Source organism: Petromyzon marinus, unplaced genomic scaffold (assembly GCF_048934315.1).
Source record: "Petromyzon marinus isolate PM22_M1 ecotype Great Lakes invasive population unplaced genomic scaffold, UKy_Petmar_22M1.pri1.0 PM_Scaffold_382, whole genome shotgun sequence".
In the NCBI taxonomy this organism is placed as follows: domain Eukaryota; kingdom Metazoa; phylum Chordata; class Hyperoartia; order Petromyzontiformes; family Petromyzontidae; genus Petromyzon; species Petromyzon marinus.
In genome coordinates, this window is record NW_027423371.1 from 2,524 (window position 1) to 25,590 (window position 23,067).

General features: G+C 57.5%; 1 protein-coding gene across 7 annotated transcripts in view; it reads right to left on the reverse strand.

Moving 5' to 3' along the window:
• Positions 1–437: 437 nt before the first annotated feature.
• Positions 438–23,067, reverse strand: part of LOC116937393 (vacuolar protein sorting-associated protein 16 homolog) — a 92,308-nt gene continuing 69,678 nt past the window's right edge. For 2 of the 7 annotated variants that reach the window (XM_076064327.1, XM_076064328.1), the window contains exons 10-12: positions 21,308–21,570; positions 16,064–16,160; positions 2,616–3,466 (exon numbers count right to left, since the gene is read on the reverse strand). In XM_076064327.1, the coding sequence (XP_075920442.1) occupies positions 2,825–3,466; positions 16,064–16,160; positions 21,308–21,570 (1,002 nt within the window). In that variant the 3' untranslated portion in view covers positions 2,616–2,824. Of the gene's footprint in view, positions 876–1,074; positions 1,319–1,908; positions 2,013–2,586; positions 3,467–4,154; positions 9,752–16,063; positions 16,161–21,307; positions 21,571–23,067 lie in introns of those variants that run through there. The other 5 variants (XM_076064329.1, XM_076064330.1, XM_076064331.1 and 2 more) reach the window with 5 other exon arrangements.

Below are 23,067 nucleotides of genomic sequence, written 5' to 3' on the forward strand. Positions count from 1 at the left end.
GTTGTGGTTGTGGTGTTGTGGTGTTGTTGTGGTGTTGTTGTGGTGTTGTTGTGGTGTTGTTGTTGTTGTTGTGGTTGTTGTGGTGCTCACTGCTGGCCCCCACCCCCCCCACGAGGCAAGGTGTCCACGAGGCGTCTGTGGTGGTGGTGTTGTGGTGGTTGTTGTTGTTGTGGTTGTGTTGTTGTGGTGTTGTTGTTGTGTTGTGGGTTGTTGTTGTTGTTGTTTGTGGTGCTCACTGGCCCCCACCCCCCCCACGAGGCAAGGTGTCCACGAGGCGTCTGTGGTGGCTGTGTTGTTGTGGTGTTGTTGTGGTTGTTGTTGTTGTGGTGTTGTGTTGTTGTTGTGGTTGTTGTTGTGGTGTTGTTGTGGTTGTTGTGGTGTTGTTGTTGTGGTTGTTGTTGTTGTGGTGCTCACTGCTGGCCCCCAGCCCCCCCACGAGGCAAGGTGTCCACGAGGCGTCTGTGTTGTTGTGGTGTTGTTGTGGTTGTTGTTGTTGTGGTGGTTGTGGTGTTGTTGTGGTTGTGTTGTTGTTGTGGTTGTTGTTGTGTTGTTGTTGTGGTGCTCACTGGCCCCCACCCCCCCCACGAGGCAAGGTGTCCACGAGGCGTCTGTGGTGGTGGTGTTGTTGTGGTTGTGGTGTTGTTGTGGTTGTGTTGTTGTTGTTGTAGTGTTGTTGTTGTTGTGGTGTTGTTGTTGTTGTGGTGTTGTTGTTGTAGTGTTGTTGTTGTTGTTGTGCTCACTGGCCCCCACCCCCCCCACGAGGCAAGGTGTCCACGAGGCGTCTGTGTGAGTCAGCCAGGGGGTGAGACAACACAGCAGCCACGTCGCCATCACAGCGACGCTCCAGGGCACTCGCCACAGCACCTGGCATGTCCCTGGGGGGCAGTGGGGGGCAGTGGGGGGCAGTGGGGGGCAGTGGGGGGCAGTGGGGGGCAGGGTTAGTGGGGGGCAGGGTTAGTGGGGGGCAGGGTCTCTCCCCACGTCGCCATCACAGCGACGCTCCAGGGCACTCGCCACGGCACCTGGCATGTCCCTGGGGGGCAGTGGGGGGCAGTGGGGGGCAGTGGGGGCAGTGGGGGGCAGTGGGGGGCAGGGTTAGTGGGGGGCAGGGTTAGTGGGGGGCAGGGTCTCTCCCCACGTCGCCATCACAGCGACGCTCCAGGGCACTCGCCACGGCACCTGGCATGTCCCTGGGGGGCAGTGGGGGGCAGTGGGGGGCAGGGTTAGTGGGGGGCAGGGTTAGTGGGGGGCAGGGTCTCTCCCCACGTCGCCATCACAGCGACGCTCCAGGGCACTCGCCACGGCACCTGGCATGTCCCTGGGGGGCAGTGGGGGGCAGTGGGGGGCAGTGGGGGGCAGGGTGGGGGGCAAGGTTAGTGGGGGGCAGGGTTAGTGGGGGGCAGGGTCTCTCTCCCCGTGTCTCCCCCCGTGTCTCCCCGTGTCTCTCTCCCTGTGTCTCCCCCTGTGTCTCTCTCACCATGTCTCCCCGTGTCTCCCCCCGTGTCTCCCCGTGTCTCTCCCGGTGTCTCCCCGTGTCTCCCCGTGTCTCTCTCCCCGTGTCTCCCCCTGTGTCTCTCTCACCATGTCTCCCCGTGTCTCCCCCCGTGTCTCCCCCCGTGTCTCCCCGTGTCTCTCCCGTGTCTCTCCCGGTGTCTCCCCGTGTCTCCCCGTGTCTCTCCCGGTGTCTCCCCGTGTCTCCCCGTGTCTCTCCCCACGTCTCTCCCCCCGTGTCTCCCCGCGTGTCTCTCCCCCCGTGTCTCTCCCCCCGTGTCTCTCCCCGTGTCTCCCCACGTGTCTCCCCCCGTGTCTCTCCCCGTGTCTCTCCCCTCGTGTCTCTCCGTATCTCCCCCCGTGTCTCTCCCCGTGTCTCTCCCCACGTGTCTCTCCCCGTGTCTCCCCGCTACGTACCCTGCAGACAGGTAGGCCTTGACACGCATCTCGGGCGAGAGACGGGGGATGTACTTCCTAGCCTCCACGCAGTTTCCGTGTTTCAGACACTCGGAGACAAACGGCTGTGGAGACACGCGGGGAGACACACGGGGAGAGAGACATGGGGAGAGACACAGGGAGACACGGGGAGACACACGGGGGGAGACATGGTGAGAGAGACACGGGGAGAGAGACACGGGGAGAGAGAAACACGGGGAGACACGGGGAGACACGGTGACAGAGACACGGGGAGAGACATGGTGAGAGAGACACGGGGAGAGAGTCACGGGGAGAGAGACACGGGGAGACACGTGGCGAGAGACGGGGGATGTACTTCCTAGCCTCCATGCAGTTTCCATGCTTCAGACACTCGGAGACAAACGGCTGTGGAGACACGCGGGGAGACACACACGGAGACACGGGGAGACATGGTGAGAGAGACACGGGGAGAGACACGGGGAGAGAGAGACACGGGGAGAGACACGGGGAGACATGGTAAGAGAGACACGGGGAGACACGGGGAGACACGGGGAGACATGGTGAGAGAGACACAGGGGGAGACATGTGGAGAGAGAAACACGGGGAGAGAGACACGGGGAGAGAGACACGGGGAGACACGGGGAGACACGGGGAGAGAGAAACACGGGGAGAGAGACACGGGGAGACACACGGGGAGAGAGACACGGGGAGACACGGGGAGAGAGAAACACGGGGAGAGAGACACGGGGAGAGAGAAACACGGGGAGAGAGACACGGGGAGACACACGGGGAGAGAGACACGGGGAGACACGGGGAGAGAGAGAGAGACACGTGGGGAGAGACACGGGGAGACACGGAGAGACACGGGGCGAGACACGGGGGATGTACTTCCTAGCCTCCACGCAGTTTCCGTGCTTCAGACACTCGGAGACAAACGACTGTGGAGACACGCGGGGGAGAGACACGGGGAGAGACACGGGGAGAGAGACATGGTGAGAGAGACACGGAGAGAGACATGGTGAGAGAGACACGGGGAGAGACACGGGGAGAGAGACATGGTGAGAGAGACACGGAGAGAGACATGGTGAGAGAGACACGGGGAGAGACACGGGGAGAGAGAGACACGGGGAGACACACGGGGAGACATGGTGAGAGAGACACGGGGAGACATGGTGAGAGACACAGGGGGAGACACGGGGAGACATGGTGAGAGAGACACGGGGAGAGACACGGGGAGACATGGTGAGAGAGACACGGGGGGAGTCACGGGGAGAGAGAAACACGGGGAGAGAGACACAGGGAGAGAGACACGGGGAGAGAGAAACACGGGGAGAGAGACACGGGGAGAGAGACACGGGGAGACACGGGGAGAGAGAAACACGGGGAGAGAGACACGGGGAGACACACGGGGAGAGAGACACGGGGAGACACGGGGAGAGAGAGAGAGACACGTGGGGAGAGACACGGGGAGACACGGAGAGACACGTGGAGAGAGACGGGGGATGTACTTCCTAGCCTCCATGCAGTTTCCGTGCTTCAGACACTCGGAGACAAACGGCTGTGGAGACACGCGGGGAGATAGACACACACGGGGAGACACACACGGAGACACGGGGAGACACAGGGAGACACGGGGAGACATGGTGAGAGAGACACGGGGAGAGACACGGGGAGAGAGAGAGACACGGCAAGACACGGAGAGACACGGCGAGAGACACGGGGAGAGAGAGACGCGGGGAGAGACACGGGGAGAGAGAGACACGGGGAGACACGGAGAGACACGGGGAGACATGGTGAGAGAGACACGGGGAGAGACACGCGGGGAGAGACATGGGGAGAGACACGGGGAGACACGGAGAGACACGGGGAGACATGGTGAGAGAGACACGGGGAGAGACACGCGGGGAGAGACATGGGGAGAGACACGCGAGGAGACACACACGGAGACACGGAGAGACACGCAGAGAGAGACACGTGGAGAGAGACACGGAGAGAGACGGGGGATGTACTTCCTAGCCTCCATGCAGTTGCCGTGCTTCAGACACTCGGAGACAAACGGCTGTGGAGACACGCGGGGGAGAGACACGGGGAGAGACACGGGGAGACATGGTGAGAGAGACACGGAGAGAGAGACACGGGGAGACACGGGGAGAGACACAGGGGGAGACACGGGGAGACACGCGGAGAGACACGGGGAGACATGGTGAGAGAGACACGGAGAGAGAGACACGGGGAGACACGGGGAGAGACACAGGGGGAGACACGGGGAGACACGCGGAGAGACACGGGGAGACATGGTGAGAGAGACACGGAGAGAGAGACACGGGGAGACACGGGGAGAGACACAGGGGGAGACACGGGGAGACACGCGGAGAGACACGGGGAGACATGGTGAGAGAGACACGGGGAGACACGGGGAGAGAGAAACACGCGGAGAGACACACGGGGAGAGAGAAACACGCGGAGAGACACACGGGGAGAGACACGGGGAGACACGTGGAGAGAGAGACACGGGGAGAGAGACACGGGGAGACACGTGGAGAGAGAGACACGGGGAGAGACACGGGGAGACACGTGGAGAGAGAGACACGGGGAGAGAGACACGGGGAGACACGTGGAGAGAGAGACACGGGGAGAGACACGGGGAGACACGTGGAGAGAGAGACACGGGGAGAGACACGGGGAGACACGGAGAGACACGGGGAGACATGGTGAGAGAGACACGGGGAGACACGCGGAGAGACACACGGGGAGAGACACGGGGAGACACGTGGAGAGAGACACGGGGAGAGAGACACGGGGAGAGAGACACGGGGAGACACGTGGAGAGAGAGACACGGGGAGAGACACGGGGAGACACGGAGAGACACGGGGAGACATGGTGAGAGAGACACGGGGAGACACGGGGAGAGAGAGACACGGGGAGAGAGACACGGGGAGACACGTGGAGAGAGAGACACGGGGAGAGACACGGGGAGAGAGAGACACGGGGAGAGACACGGGGAGACATGGTGAGAGAGACACGGGGAGACACGGGGAGAGAGAAACACGGGGAGAGAGGCACGTGGGGAGAGACACGGGGAGACACACGGGGAGAGAGACACGCAGAGAGAGACACAGAGAGAGACACGTGGGGAGAGACACGTGGGGAGAGACATGGGGAGAGACACACGCGGGGAGAGACACGGGGAGACACACGGGGAGAGAGACACGGGGAGACACGTGGAGAGAGAGACATGGGGAGAGACACGCGGGGACACGGGGAGACACGGGGAGACACGGGGAGAGAGACACGGAGAGACACGGGGAGACACGGAGAGACACAGGGAGACATGGTGAGAGAGACACGGGGAGACACAGGGAGACATGGTGAGAGAGACACGGGGAGACACAAGGAGACATGGTGAGAGAGACACGGGGAGACACAAGGAGACATGGTGAGAGAGACACGGGGAGACACGGGGAGAGAGAAACACGCGGAGAGACACACGGGGAGAGAGACACACGCGGGGGGAGAGACACGGGGGATGTACTTCCTAGCCTCCACGCAGTTGCCGTGCTTCAGACACTCGGAGACAAACGGCTGTGGAGACACGCGGGGGAGAGACACGGAGAGAGAGACGCGGGGAGACACACGGAGAGACACGGGGAGACATGGTGAGAGAGACACGGGGAGACACGGGGAGAGAGAAACACGCGGAGAGACACACGGGGAGAGAGAAACACGCGGAGAGACACACGGGGAGAGACACGGGGAGACACGTGGAGAGAGAGACACGGGGAGAGAGACACGGGGAGACACGTGGAGAGAGAGACACGGGGAGAGACACGGGGAGACACGTGGAGAGAGAGACACGGGGAGAGACACGGGGAGACACGGAGAGACACGGGGAGACATGGTGAGAGAGACACGGGGAGACACGCGGAGAGACACACGGGGAGAGACACGGGGAGACACGTGGAGAGAGACACGGGGAGAGAGACACGGGGAGACACGTGGAGAGAGAGACACGGGGAGAGACACGGGGAGACACGTGGAGAGAGAGACACGGGGAGAGACACGGGGAGACACGGAGAGACACGGGGAGACATGGTGAGAGAGACACGGGGAGACACGGGGAGAGAGAAACACGCGGAGAGACACACGGGGAGAGAGAAACACGCGGAGAGACACACGGGGAGAGACACGGGGAGACACGTGCAGAGAGAGACACGGGGAGAGAGACACGGGGAGACACGTGGAGAGAGAGACACGGGGAGAGACACGGGGAGACACGTGGAGAGAGAGACACGGGGAGAGACACGGGGAGACACGGAGAGACACGGGGAGACATGGTGAGAGAGACACGGGGAGACACGCGGAGAGACACACGGGGAGAGACACGGGGAGACACGTGGAGAGAGACACGGGGAGAGAGACACGGGGAGAGAGACACGGGGAGACACGTGGAGAGAGAGACACGGGGAGAGACACGGGGAGACACGGAGAGACACGGGGAGACATGGTGAGAGAGACACGGGGAGACACGGGGAGAGAGAGACACGGGGAGAGAGACACGGGGAGACACGTGGAGAGAGAGACACGGGGAGAGACACGGGGAGAGAGAGACACGGGGAGAGACACGGGGAGACATGGTGAGAGAGACACGGGGAGACACGGGGAGAGAGAAACACGGGGAGAGAGGCACGTGGGGAGAGACACGGGGAGACACACGGGGAGAGAGACACGCGGGGAGAGACACGGGGAGACACACGGGGAGAGAGACACGGGGAGACACGTGGAGAGAGAGACACGGGGTGAGACACGGGGAGAGAGAGACACGCAGAGAGAGACACAGAGAGAGACACGGGGAGAGACACGGGGAGAGAGAGACACGCAGAGAGAGACACGGGGAGACACGGAGAGAGAGACACGGGGAGACACGGAGAGAGAGACACGGGGAGAGACACGGGGAGAGAGAGACACACAGAGAGAGACACAGAGAGGGACACGGGGAGAGACACGAGGAGAGAGAGACACGGGGAGAGAGAGACACAGAGAGAGACACGGGGAGAGACACGGGGAGAGAGAGACACGCAGAGAGAGACACAGAGAGAGACACGTGGGGAGAGACACGTGGGGAGAGACATGGGGAGAGACACACGCGGGGAGAGACACGGGGAGACACACGGGGAGAGAGACACGGGGAGACACGTGGAGAGAGAGACATGGGGAGAGACACGCGGGGACAGACACGGGGGGAGAGACACGGGGGGAGAGAGAGAGACACGGGGCGAGAGACGGGGGATGTACTTCCTAGCCTCCACGCAGTTGCCGTGCTTCAGACACTCGGAGACAAACGACTGTGGAGACACGCGGGGGAGAGACACGGGGAGAGACACATGGGGAGACACACGCGGAGACACGGGGAGACACGGGGAGAGAGACACGGAGAGACACGGGGAGACACGGAGAGACACAGGGAGACATGGTGAGAGAGACACGGGGAGACACAGGGAGACATGGTGAGAGAGACACGGGGAGACACAAGGAGACATGGTGAGAGAGACACGGGGAGACACAAGGAGACATGGTGAGAGAGACACGGGGAGACACGGGGAGAGAGAAACACGCGGAGAGACACACGGGGAGAGAGACACACGCGGGGGGAGAGACACGGGGGATGTACTTCCTAGCCTCCACGCAGTTGCCGTGCTTCAGACACTCGGAGACAAACGGCTGTGGAGACACGCGGGGGAGAGACACGGAGAGAGAGACGCGGGGAGACACACGGAGAGACACGGGGAGACATGGTGAGAGAGACACGGGGAGACACGGGGAGAGAGAAACACGCGGAGAGACACACGGGGAGAGAGAAACACGCGGAGAGACACACGGGGAGAGACACGGGGAGACACGTGGAGAGAGAGACACGGGGAGAGAGACACGGGGAGACACGTGGAGAGAGAGACACGGGGAGAGACACGGGGAGACACGTGGAGAGAGAGACACGGGGAGAGACACGGGGAGACACGGAGAGACACGGGGAGACATGGTGAGAGAGACACGGGGAGACACGCGGAGAGACACACGGGGAGAGACACGGGGAGACACGTGGAGAGAGACACGGGGAGAGAGACACGGGGAGACACGTGGAGAGAGAGACACGGGGAGAGACACGGGGAGACACGTGGAGAGAGAGACACGGGGAGAGACACGGGGAGACACGGAGAGACACGGGGAGACATGGTGAGAGAGACACGGGGAGACACGGGGAGAGAGAAACACGCGGAGAGACACACGGGGAGAGAGAAACACGCGGAGAGACACACGGGGAGAGACACGGGGAGACACGTGCAGAGAGAGACACGGGGAGAGAGACACGGGGAGACACGTGGAGAGAGAGACACGGGGAGAGACACGGGGAGACACGTGGAGAGAGAGACACGGGGAGAGACACGGGGAGACACGGAGAGACACGGGGAGACATGGTGAGAGAGACACGGGGAGACACGCGGAGAGACACACGGGGAGAGACACGGGGAGACACGTGGAGAGAGACACGGGGAGAGAGACACGGGGAGAGAGACACGGGGAGACACGTGGAGAGAGAGACACGGGGAGAGACACGGGGAGACACGGAGAGACACGGGGAGACATGGTGAGAGAGACACGGGGAGACACGGGGAGAGAGAGACACGGGGAGAGAGACACGGGGAGACACGTGGAGAGAGAGACACGGGGAGAGACACGGGGAGAGAGAGACACGGGGAGAGACACGGGGAGACATGGTGAGAGAGACACGGGGAGACACGGGGAGAGAGAAACACGGGGAGAGAGGCACGTGGGGAGAGACACGGGGAGACACACGGGGAGAGAGACACGCGGGGAGAGACACGGGGAGACACACGGGGAGAGAGACACGGGGAGACACGTGGAGAGAGAGACACGGGGTGAGACACGGGGAGAGAGAGACACGCAGAGAGAGACACAGAGAGAGACACGGGGAGAGACACGGGGAGAGAGAGACACGCAGAGAGAGACACGGGGAGACACGGAGAGAGAGACACGGGGAGACACGGAGAGAGAGACACGGGGAGAGACACGGGGAGAGAGAGACACACAGAGAGAGACACAGAGAGGGACACGGGGAGAGACACGAGGAGAGAGAGACACGGGGAGAGAGAGACACAGAGAGAGACACGGGGAGAGACACGGGGAGAGAGAGACACGCAGAGAGAGACACAGAGAGAGACACGTGGGGAGAGACACGTGGGGAGAGACATGGGGAGAGACACACGCGGGGAGAGACACGGGGAGACACACGGGGAGAGAGACACGGGGAGACACGTGGAGAGAGAGACATGGGGAGAGACACGCGGGGACAGACACGGGGGGAGAGACACGGGGGGAGAGAGAGAGACACGGGGCGAGAGACGGGGGATGTACTTCCTAGCCTCCACGCAGTTGCCGTGCTTCAGACACTCGGAGACAAACGACTGTGGAGACACGCGGGGGAGAGACACGGGGAGAGACACATGGGGAGACACACGCGGAGACACGGGGAGACACGGGGAGAGAGACACGGAGAGACACGGGGAGACACGGAGAGACACAGGGAGACATGGTGAGAGAGACACGGGGAGACACAGGGAGACATGGTGAGAGAGACACGGGGAGACACAAGGAGACATGGTGAGAGAGACACGGGGAGACACAAGGAGACATGGTGAGAGAGACACGGGGAGACACGGGGAGAGAGAAACACGCGGGGAGAGAGACACACGCGGGGGGAGAGACACGGGGGATGTACTTCCTAGCCTCCACGCAGTTGCCGTGCTTCAGACACTCGGAGACAAACGGCTGTGGAGACACGCGGGGGAGAGACACGGAGAGAGAGACGCGGGGAGACACACGGAGAGACACGGGGAGACATGGTGAGAGAGACACGGGGAGACACGGGGAGAGAGAAACACGCGGAGAGACACACGGGGAGAGAGAAACACGCGGAGAGACACACGGGGAGAGACACGGGGAGACACGTGGAGAGAGAGACACGGGGAGAGAGACACGGGGAGACACGTGGAGAGAGAGACACGGGGAGAGACACGGGGAGACACGTGGAGAGAGAGACACGGGGAGAGAGACACGGGGAGACACGTGGAGAGAGAGACACGGGGAGAGACACGGGGAGACACGTGGAGAGAGAGACACGGGGAGAGACACGGGGAGACACGGAGAGACACGGGGAGACATGGTGAGAGAGACACGGGGAGACACGCGGAGAGACACACGGGGAGAGACACGGGGAGACACGTGGAGAGAGACACGGGGAGAGAGACACGGGGAGAGAGACACGGGGAGACACGTGGAGAGAGAGACATGGGGAGAGACACGGGGAGACACGGAGAGACACGGGGAGACATGGTGAGAGAGACACGGGGAGACACGGGGAGAGAGAGACACGGGGAGAGAGACACGGGGAGACACGTGGAGAGAGACACGGGGAGAGACACGGGGAGAGAGAGACACGGGGAGAGACACGGGGAGACATGGTGAGAGAGACACGGGGAGACACGGGGAGAGAGAAACACGGGGAGAGAGGCACGTGGGGAGAGACACGGGGAGACACACGGGGAGAGAGACACGCGGGGAGAGACACGGGGAGACACACGGGGAGAGAGACACGGGGAGACACGTGGAGAGAGAGACACGGGGTGAGACACGGGGAGAGAGAGACACGCAGAGAGAGACACAGAGAGAGACACGGGGAGAGACACGGGGAGAGAGAGACACGCAGAGAGAGACACGGGGAGACACGGAGAGAGAGACACGGGGAGACACGGAGAGAGAGACACGGGGAGAGACACGGGGAGAGAGACACACACAGAGAGAGACACAGAGAGGGACACGGGGAGAGACACGAGGAGAGAGAGACACGGGGAGAGAGAGACACAGAGAGAGACACGGGGAGAGACACGGGGAGAGAGAGACACGCAGAGAGAGACACAGAGAGAGACACGTGGGGAGAGACACGTGGGGAGAGACATGGGGAGAGACACACGCGGGGAGAGACACGGGGAGACACACGGGGAGAGAGACACGGGGAGACACGTGGAGAGAGAGACATGGGGAGAGACACGCGGGGACAGACACAAGGGGAGAGACACGGGGGGAGAGAGAGAGACACGGGCAGAGAGAGACACGGGGAGAGAGAGAGACGTGGGGAGACAGAGAGACACGGGGAGAGAGAGAGACACGGGGAGAGAGAGACACCTGGGGAGAGAGAAAGACACGGGGAGACAGAGACACCTGGGGAGAGAGAGAGACACGGTGAGAGAGAGAGAGACACGGGGAGAGAGAGAGAGACGTGGGGAGAGAGAGAGACACGGGGAGAGAGAGAGACACGGGGAGAGAGAGAGACACGGGGAGAGAGACGTGGGGAGAGAGAGAGAGAGACACGGGGAGAGAGAGACACGTGGGGAGACACGGGGAGACACGGGGAGAGACGCGGGGAGAGAGAGACACGGGGAGAGAGAGAGACACGGGGAGACACGGGGAGACACGGGGCGAGAGACACGGGGAGACACGTGGAGAGAGAGACATGTGGAGAGACATGTGGAGAGACACGGGGAGAGACGCGGGGAGAGACACAGGGAGAGAGAGACACGGGGAGAGAGAGACACGGGGAGAGAGAGACACGGGGAGAGAGAGACACGGGGAGAGAGACACACGGGGAGAGAGAGACACAGAGAGAGACACGGGGAGAGAGACACGGGGCGAGAGACACGGGGAGAGAGAGACATGTGGAGAGACATGTGGAGAGACACGGGGAGAGACGCGGGGAGAGACACGGGGAGAGAGAGACACGGGGAGAGAGAGACACGGGGAGAGAGAGACACGGGGAGAGAGAGACACGGGGAGAGAGACACACGGGGAGAGAGAGACACAGAGAGAGACACGGGGAGAGAGACACGGGGAGAGAGACACGGGGAGACACGGGGAGAGAGACACGGGGAGACACGTGGAGAGAGAGACACGGGGAGAGACACGGGGAGAGAGAGACACGGGGAGAGACACGGGGAGACACGGAGAGATACGGGGAGACATGGTGAGAGAGACACGGGGAGACACGGGGAGAGAGAAACACGGGGAGAGAGACACGCGGAGAGACACGGGGAGAGAGACACGGGGAGACACGTGGAGAGAGAGACACGGGGAGAGACACGGGGAGAGAGAGACACGCAGAGAGAGACACAGAGAGAGACACGGGGAGAGACTCGGGGAGAGAGAGACACGCAGAGAGAGACACGGGGAGACACGGAGAGAGAGACACGGGGAGACACGGAGAGAGAGACACGGGGAGAGACACGGGGAGAGAGAGACACGCAGAGAGAGACACAGAGAGAGACACGGGGAGAGACACGAGGAGAGAGAGACACGGGGAGAGAGAGACACAGAGAGAGACACGGGGAGAGACACGGGGAGAGAGAGACACGCAGAGAGAGACACAGAGAGAGACACGTGGGGAGAGACACGTGGGGAGAGACATGGGGAGAGACACACGCGGGGAGAGACACGGGGAGACACACGGGGAGAGAGACACGGGGAGACACGTGGAGAGAGAGACATGGGGAGAGACACGCGGGGAGAGACACGGGGGGAGAGACACGGGGAGAGAGAGAGAGACACGGGGAGAGAGAGACACGGGGAGAGAGATAGACGTGGGGAGAGAGAGAGACACGGGGAGAGAGAGAGACACGGGGAGAGAGAGACACCTGGGGAGAGAGAGACACGGTGAGAGAGAGAGAGACACGGGGAGAGAGAGAGACACAGGGAGAGAGAGAGACGTGGGGAGAGAGAGAGACACGGGGAGAGAGAGAGACACGGGGAGAGAGAGAGACGTGGGGAGAGAGAGAGACACGGGGAGAGAGAGACACGTGGGGAGACACGGGGAGACACGGGGAGAGACGCGGGGAGAGAGAGACACGGGGAGAGAGAGACACGGGGAGAGACACGGGGAGAGAGGGAGACACGGGGCGAGAGACACGGGGAGATACGTGGAGAGAGAGACATGTGGAGAGACGTGGAGAGACACGGGGAGAGACGCGGGGAGAGACACGGGGAGAGAGAGACACGGGGAGAGAGAGACACGGGGAGAGAGAGACACGGGGAGAGAGAGACACGGGGAGAGAGAGACACGGGGAGAGAGAGACACGGGGAGAGAGAGACACGGGGAGAGAGAGACACGGGGAGAGAGAGACACGGGGAGAGAGAGACACGGGGAGAGAGAGACACGGGGAGAGAGACACACGGGGAGAGAGAGACACAGAGAGAGACACGGGGAGAGAGACACGGGGAGACACGAGGAGACACGGGGGGAGAGACACGGGGAGACAAGCAGGGAGAGAGACACGCGGGGAGAGAGAGACACAGAGAGAGACACGCGAGGAGACACGCGGGGGCAGAGAGACACGGGGAGAGACACGTGGGGAGAGACACGGGGAGAGACACGTGGTGAGAGAGAGAGACACGGGGAGAGAGAGACACAGGGAGAGAGAGACACGGGGAGACGCGGGGAGAGAGAGACACGGGGAGAGAGACACGGAGAGAGACACGGGGTGAGAGAGAGACACGGGGAGAGAGAGACACGGGGAGAGAGACACGGAGAGAGACACGTGGTGAGAGAGAGAGACACGGGGAGAGACACGGGGAGACGCGGGGAGAGAGACGTGGGGAGAGAGAGACACGGGGAGTTACGGTATGTGTGTGTGTATCTAGTGGTATGTGTGTATCTAGTGGTATGTGTGTATCTAGTGGTATGTGTGTATCTAGAGGTATGTGTGTAGAGGTATGTGTGTAGAGGTATGTGTGTAGAGGTATGTGTGTATCTAGAGGTATGTGTGTATCTAGAGGTATGTGTGTAGAGGTATGTGTGTAGAGGTATGTGTGTATCTAGAGGTATGTGTGTATCTAGAGGTATGTGTGTATCTAGAGGTATGTGTGTATCTAGAGGTATGTGTGTATCTAGTGGTATGTGTGTATCTAGTGGTATGTGTGTATCTAGTGGTATGTGTGTATCTAGAGGTATGTGTGTAGAGGTATGTGTGTAGAGGTATGTGTGTATCTAGAGGTATGTGTGTATCTAGAGGTATGTGTGTATCTAGAGGTATGTGTGTAGAGGTATGTGTGTATCTAGAGGTATGTGTGTATCTAGAGGTATGTGTGTATCTAGAGGTATGTATCTAGAGGTATGTGTGTATCTAGAGGTATGTGTGTATCTAGAGGTATGTGTGTATCTAGTGGTATGTGTGTATCTAGTGGTATGTGTGTATCTAGAGGTATGTGTGTAGAGGTATGTGTGTAGAGGTATGTTTGTAGAGGTATGTGTGTATCTAGAGGTATGTGTGTATCTAGAGGTATGTGTGTAGAGGTATGTGTGTAGAGGTATGTGTGTATCTAGAGGTATGTGTGTATCTAGAGGTATGTGTGTATCTAGAGGTATGTGTGTATCTAGAGGTATGTATCTAGAGGTATGTGTGTATCTAGAGGTATGTGTGTATCTAGAGGTATGTGTGTATCTAGTGGTATGTGTGTATCTAGTGGTATGTGTGTATCTAGAGGTATGTGTGTAGAGGTATGTGTGTAGAGGTATGTGTGTAGAGGTATGTGTGTATCTAGAGGTATGTGTGTATCTAGAGGTATGTGTGTAGAGGTATGTGTGTAGAGGTATGTGTGTATCTAGAGGTATGTGTGTATCTAGAGGTATGTATCTAGAGGTATGTGTGTATCTAGAGGTATGTGTGTATCTAGAGGTATGTGTGTATCTAGAGGTATGTGTGTATCTAGTGGTATGTGTGTATCTAGTGGTATGTGTGTATCTAGAGGTATGTGTGTAGAGGTATGTGTGTAGAGGTATGTGTGTAGAGGTATGTGTGTATCTAGAGGTATGTGTGTATCTAGAGGTATGTGTGTAGAGGTATTTGTGTAGAGGTATGTGTGTATCTAGAGGTATGTGTGTATCTAGAGGTATGTGTGTATCTAGAGGTATGTATCTAGAGGTATGTGTGTATCTAGAGGTATGTGTGTAGAGGTATGTGTGTATCTAGAGGTATGTGTGTATCTAGAGGTATGTGTGTAGTGGTATGTGTGTATCTAGAGGTATGTGTAAGTATCTAGAGGTATGTGTGTATCTAGAGGTATGTGTGTATCTAGAGGTAGGTGTGTAGAGGTATGTGTGTATCTAGAGGTATGTGTGTATCTAGAGGTATGTGTGTAGAGGTGTGTATCTAGAGGTATGTGTGTAGAGGTATGTGTGTAGAGGTATGTGTGTATCTAGAGGTATGTGTGTATCTAGAGGTATGTGTGTATAGGTATGTGTGTATCTAGAGGTATGTGTGTAGAGGTATGTGTGTATCTAGAGGTATGTGTGTAGAGGTATGTGTGTATCTAGAGGTATGTGTGTAGAGGTATGTGTGTAGAGGTATGTGTGTATCTAGAGGTATGTGTGTATCTAGAGGTATGTGTGTAGAGGTATGTGTGTAGAGGTATGTGTGTATCTAGAGGTATGTGTGTATCTAGAGGTATGTGTGTATCTAGAGGTATGTATCTAGAGGTATGTGTGTATCTAGAGGTATGTGTGTATCTAGAGGTATGTGTGTAGAGGTATGTGTGTATCTAGAGGTATGTGTGTACCTAGAGGTATGTGTGTAGTGGTATGTGTCTATCTAGAGGTATGTGTAAGTACCTAGAGGTATGTGTGTATCTAGAGGTATGTGTGTATCTAGAGGTAGGTGTGTAGAGGTATGTGTGTATCTAGAGGTATGTGTGTATCTAGAGGTATGTGTGTAGAGGTATGTGTGTATCTAGAGGTATGTGTGTATCTAGAGGTATGTGTGTAGAGGTATGTGTGTATCTAGAGGTATGTGTGTATCTAGAGGTATGTGTGTATAGGTATGTGTGTATCTAGAGGTATGTGTGTAGAGGTATGTGTGTATCTAGAGGTATGTGTGTAGAGGTATGTGTGTATAGGTATGTGTGTATCTAGTGGTATGTGTGTAGAGGTATGTGTGTATCTAGAGGTATGTGTGTATAGATATGTGTGTAGAGGTATGTGTGTAGAGGTATGTGTGTATCTAGAGGTATGTGTATCTAGAGGTATGTGTGTATCGTCACCTGGTATCCGATGGGTGACTTCTTGATCTTGCTCAGCTTCTCCAGCTCCACCCACTCAGCCCTCTGTGCAAGTACCTGGACCTTGATCCACCACAGCCTGCACCAACACAGCGTCACACCAACACAGCGTCACACCAACACAGCGTCACACCAACACAGTGTCACACCAACACAGCGTCACACCAACACAGCGTCATACCAACACAGCGTCACACCACTACAGCGTCATACCAACACAGCGTCACACCACTACAGCGTCACACCAACACAGCGTCATACCAACACAGCGTCACACCACTACAGCGTCACACCAACACAGCGTCACACCACTACAGCGTCACACCACTACAGCGTCACATCAACACAGCGTCATACCACTACAGCGTCACACCACTACAGCGTCACACCACTACAGCGTCATACCACTACAGCGTCACACCACTACAGCGTCACACCTCTACAGCATCGCACCACTACAGCGTCACACCAACACAGCGTCATACCACTACAGCGTCACACCACTACAGCGTCACACCACTACTGCGTCACACCACTACAGCGTCACACCAACACAGCGTCACACCACTACAGTGTCATACCTCTACAGCGTCACACCACTACAGCGTCACACCACTACAGCGTCACACCACTACAGCGTCATACCTCTACAGCGTCACACCACTACAGCGTCACACCACTACAGTGTCACACCACTACAGCGTCACACACCTACAGCGTCACACACCTACAGCGTCACACCACTACAGCGTCACACCAACACAGCGTCACACCACTACAGCATCACACCACTACAGCGTCACACCAACACAGCGTCACACCACTACAGCGTCACACCAACACAGCGTCACACCAACACAGCGTCACACCACTACAGCGTCACACCACTACAGCGTCACACCAACACAGCGTCACACCACTACAGCGTCACACCACTACAGCCTGCACCACCACTAGACCACCACACCACCACTAGACCACTAAACCACCACACTGTCAGAGGCGTGTCAGAGGCATGTCACAACACAGCCTCATACCACTACAGTGTCACACCACTATAGCGTCATACCACTACAGCGTCACACCACTACATCAACATACCACTACAGCGTCACACCACTACAGCGTCATACCACTACAGCGTCACACCATTACATCAACATACCACTACAGCGTCATACCACTACAGCGTCACACCACTACATCAACATACCACTACAGCGTCATACCACTACAGCGTCACACCACTACATCAACATACCACTACAGCGTCATACCACTACAGCGTCACACCACTACGTGTCAGAGGCGTGTGAGAGCCGTGTTAGAGGCGTGTCAGAGGCTTGTCTGAGCCGTGTCAGAGGCGTGTCACAGGCGTGTCACAGGCGTGTCAACACAGGCGTGTCAACACAGGCGTGTCAACACAGGCGTGTCAACACAGGCGTGTCACAGTGACGTGTCACAGTGACGTGTCACAGTGACGTGTCACCACAGACGTGTCACCACAGGCGTGTCACAGTGACGTGTCACAGTGACGTGTCACAGTGACGTGTCACAGTGACGTGTCACAGTGACATGTCACCACAGGTGTGTCACCACAGGTGTGTGAGAGGCGTGTCACAGGTGTGTCAACACAGACGTGTCACAGTGACGTGTCACAGTGACGTGTCACCACAGGCGTGTCACCACAGGCGTGTCACAGTGACGTGTCACAGTGACGTGTCACCACAGGGGCGTGTCACAGTGACGTGTTAGTGACGTGTCACAGTGACGTGTCACAGTGACGTGTCACAGTGACGTGTTAGTGGCGTGTCACAGTGACGTGTCACAGTGACGTGTCACAGTGACGTGTCACCACAGGGGCGTGTCACCGTGACACGTCACTGTGACACGTCACTGTGACGTGTCACCACAGTCGTGTCACCACAGGGGCGTGTCACCACAGACGTGTCACAGTGACGTGTCACAGTGACGTGTCACAGTGACGTGTCACAGTGACGTGTCACCACAGGGGCGTGTCACCACAGTGACGTGTCAGTGACGTGTCACCACAGTGACGTGTCACAGTGACGTGTCACAGTGACGTGTCACCACAGTGACGTGTCACCACAGTGACGTGTCACCACAGGGACGTGTCACAGTGGCGTGTCACCACAGTGACGTGTCACCACAGTGACGTGTCACCACAGTGACGTGTCACCGTGACGTGTCACAGTGACGTGTCACCACAGTGACGTGTCACCACAGTGACGTGTCACCACAGGGACGTGTCACAGTGGCGTGTCACCACAGTGACGTGTCACCACAGTGACGTGTCACCACAGTGACGTGTCACCACAGTGACGTGTCACCACAGTGACGTGTCACCACAGGGGCGTGTCACCACAGTGGCGTGTCACCACAGTGACGTGTCACCACAGTGACGTGTCACCACAGTGACGTGTCACCACAGTGACGTGTCACCACAGGGGTGTGTCACCACAGTGACGTGTCACCACAGTGACGTGTCACCACAGTGACGTGTCACCACAGTGACGTGTCACCACAGTGACGTGTCACAGTGACGTGTCACAGTGACGTGTCACAGTGACGTGTCACAGTGACGTGTCACAGTGACGTGTCACCACAGTGACGTGTCACCACAGGGGCGTGTCACCACAGTGACGTGTCACAGTGACGTGTCACCACAGTGACGTGTCACCACAGTGACGTGTCACCACAGTGACGTGTCACAGTGACGTGTCACCACAGGGGCGTGTCACCACAGTGACGTGTCACCACAGTGACGTGTCACAGTGACGTAGTGACGTGTCACCACAGTGACGTGTCACCACAGTGACGTGTCACAGTGACGTGTTAGTGACGTGTCACCACAGTGACGTGTCACCACAGTGACGTGTCACCACAGTGACGTGTCACCACAGGGGCGTGTCACCACAGTGACGTGTCACCACAGTGACGTGTCACAGTGACGTGTCACCACAGTGACGTGTCACAATGACGTGTTAGTGACGTGTCACCACAGTGACGTGTCAACACAGTGACGTGTCACAGTGACGTGTTAGTGACGTGTCACCACAGTGACGTGTCACCACAGTGACGTGTCACAGTGACGTGTTAGTGACGTGTCACCACAGTGACGTGTCACCACAGGGGCGTGTCACCACAGTGACGTGTCACAGTGACGTGTCACCACAGGGGCGTGTCACCACAGTGACGTGTCACCACAGTGACGTGTCACAGTGACGTGTTAGTGACGTGTCACCACAGTGACGTGTCACCACAGTGACGTGTCACCACAGTGACGTGTCACCACAGTGACGTGTCACCACAGTGACGTGTCAGTGACGTGTCACCACAGTGACGTGTCAGTGACGTGTCACCACAGTGACGTGTCACAGTGACGTGTTAGTGACGTGTCACAGTGACGTGTCACCACAGTGACGTGTCACCACAGGGACGTGTCACCACAGTGACGTGTCACAGTGACGTGTCACCACAGGGGCGTGTCACAGTGACGTGTCACCACAGTGACGTGTCACAGTGACGTGTTAGTGACGTGTCACCACAGTGACGTGTCACAGTGACGTGTCACCACAGGGACGTGTCACAGTGACGTGTTAGTGACGTGTCACAGTGACGTGTCACCACAGTGACGTGTCACCACAGGGACGTGTCACCACAGTGACGTATCACAGTGACGTGTCACCACAGGGGCGTGTCACAGTGACGTGTCACCACAGTGACGTGTCACCACAGGGGCGTGTCACCACAGGGACGTGTCACAGTGACGTGTCACCACAGGGACGTGTCACAGTGACGTGTTAGTGACGTGTCACCACAGTGACGTGTCACAGTGACGTGTCACCACAGGGACGTGTCACAGTGACGTGTTAGTGACGTGTCACCACAGTGACGTGTCACCACAGTGACGTGTCACCACAGTGACGTGTCACCACAGTGACGTGTCACAGTGACGTGTCACCACAGGGGCGTGTCACAGTGACGTGTCACCACAGTGACGTGTCACCACAGTGACGTGTCACCACAGTGACGTGTCACCACAGGGGCGTGTCACCACAGTGACGTGTCAGTGACGTGTCACAGTGACGTGTCACAGTGACGTGTCACCACAGTGACGTGTCACCACAGTGACGTGTCAGTGACGTGTCACAGTGACGTGTCACCACAGTGACGTGTCACCACAGTGACGTGTCAGTGACGTGTCACAGTGACGTGTCACCACAGTGACGTGTCACCACAGTGACGTGTCAGTGACGTGTCACAGTGACGTGTCACCACAGTGACGTGTCACCACAGTGACGTGTCAGTGACGTGTCACCACAGTGACGTGTCAGTGACGTGTCACCACAGTGACGTGTCAGTGACGTGTCACCACAGTGACGTGTCACCACAGTGACGTGTCACCACAGTGACGTGTCACCACAGTGACGTGTCAGTGACGTGTCACCACAGTGACGTGTCACCACAGTGACGTGTCACCACAGTGACGTGTCACCACAGGGGCGTGTCACCACAGGGGCGTGTCACAGTGATGTGTCAGTGACGTGTCACAGTGACGTGTCAGTGACGTGTCACTGACACGTCACTGACACGTCACTGTGACACGTCACAGTGACGTGTCACCACAGTGACGTGTCAGTGACGTGTCACAGTGACGTGTCACCACAGTGACGTGTCACCACAGTGACGTGTCAGTGACGTGTCACAGTGACGTGTCACCACAGTGACGTGTCACCCCAGTGACGTGTCAGTGACGTGTCACAGTGACGTGTCACCACAGTGACGTGTCACCACAGTGACGTGTCAGTGACGTGTCACAGTGACGTGTCACCACAGTGACGTGTCACCACAGTGACGTGTCAGTGACGTGTCACCACAGTGACGTGTCACAGTGACGTGTCACCACAGTGACGTGTCAGTGACGTGTCACCACAGTGACGTGTCACCACAGTGACGTGTCACCACAGTGACGTGTCACAGTGACGTGTCACAGTGACGTGTCAGTGACGTGTCACCACAGTGACGTGTCACCACAGTGACGTGTCACCACAGTGACGTGTCACCACAGTGACGTGTCACCACAGTGACGTGTCACAGTGACGTGTCAGTGACGTGTCAGTGACGTGTCACAGTGACGTGTCAGTGACGTGTCACAGTGACGTGTCACAGTGACGTGTCAGTGACGTGTCAGTGACGTGTCACCGTCGTTCCGGCAGCCTCAGCTCCTTGGCCGTGGTGTCGGCGAGGCGTCCGTGTCCACGGTGGTGAAGCAGCAGCAGCTGATGCACCGTGTCGTGTGCCGACAGCCCCACCAGGCTCACCGCGGTGGTGCCGGTGCCGGTGCCGGTGGTGGTGCCGGTGGTGGTGCCGGTGGTGCCACCACCACCACCACCGGCACCACCACCGCTGAGCTGTTCCTGCAGCTTGACCTGAACTCGTAGCAGGCGGATTTGGTCTTCAGTCATCTGTGGTGGCAGTGGTAGAGACAGCGGTGGTGGTGGTGGTGGTGAGGGTGGTGGTGGTGGTGGTGGCGGTAGTGGTGGTAGTGGTGGGGGTGGTGGTGGTAGTGGTGGTGATGGTGGTGATGGTGGTGATGGTGGTGGTGGTGGTGAGGGTGGTGGTGGTGGTGGTGGTGGTGGTGAGGGTGGTGGTGGTGGTGAGGGTGGTGGTGGTGGTGGCGGTGGTGGTGAGGGTGATGGTGGTGGTGGTGGTGGTAGTGGTGGTGGTGAGGGTGGTGGTGGTGGTGGTGGTGGCGGTGGTGGTGGTGAGGGTGGTGGTGGTGGTGGTGGTGAGGGTGATGGTGGTGGTGGTGAGGGTGGTGGTGGTGGTGGTGGTGGTGGTGGTGGTAGTGGTGGTGGGGGTGGTGGTGGGGGTGGTGGCGGTGGCGGTAGTGGTGGTAGTAGTGTACTAGTAGTAGTAGTGTAGTAGTAGTAGTGTACTAGTAGTAGTAGTGTAGTAGTAGTAGTGTACTAGTAGTAGTAGTGTAGTAGTAGTAGTGTACTAGTAGTAGTAGTGTAGTAGTAGTAGTAACAGTAGTAATAGTAGTGTAGTAGTGTAGTAGTAACAGTAGTAGTGTAATAGTGGTAGTAGTAGTGTAATAGTAATAGTAGTAGTGATAGTAGTGTAGTAATAGTAGTGTAATAATAGTAGTAGTGATAGTGTAGTAGTGGTAGTAGTAGTACTAATAGTGGTAGTAGTGGTGGTACTAACCCTGGTGGCGAAGTCGTTCTTGGCCCTGGTGAACTCCATGACGTAGTAGTAGTAGTAGTGTAGTAGTAGTAGTGGTGATAGTGATAGTAGTGTAGTAGTGGTAGTAATAGTGGTAGTAATAGTGGTAGTAGTAGTGATAGTAGTAATAGTAGTGTAGTAATAGTGTAGTGGTAGTGTAGTAGTGGTATTAATAGTGGTAGTAGTAGTGTAGTAGTAGTAGTAGTAGTGATAGTAGTAATAGTGTAGTAGTAGTAGTGATAGTAGTGTAGTAGTAGTAGTGGTAGTGATAGTAGTGTAGTAACAGTAGTAGTGTAATAGTAGTAGTAGTGATAGTAGTACTAATAGTGTGGTAGTAGTGGTGGTACTGACCCTGGTGGCGAAGTCGTTCTTGGCCCTGGTGAACTCCATGACGTAGTAGTAGTATAGTAGTGGTAGTGACAGTAGTGATAGTAGTAGTGTAGTAGTAACAGTAGTAATAGTAGTGTAGTAGTAACAGTAGTGTAGTAGTAGTGGTAATAGTGGTGGTGATACTAACCCTGGTGGCGAAGTCGTTCTTGGCCCTGGTGAACTCCATGACGTAGTAGTAGTAGTAGTGTAGTAGTAGTAGTGATAGTAGTGTAGTAGTAGTAGTAGTGTAGTAATAGTAGTAGTGTAGTAGTAGTAGTAGTGTAGTAGCAGTATAGTAGTAGTGTAGTAGTAGTGTAGTAGTAGTATAGTAGTAATAGTGTAGTAGTGTAGTAGTAGTAGTGTAG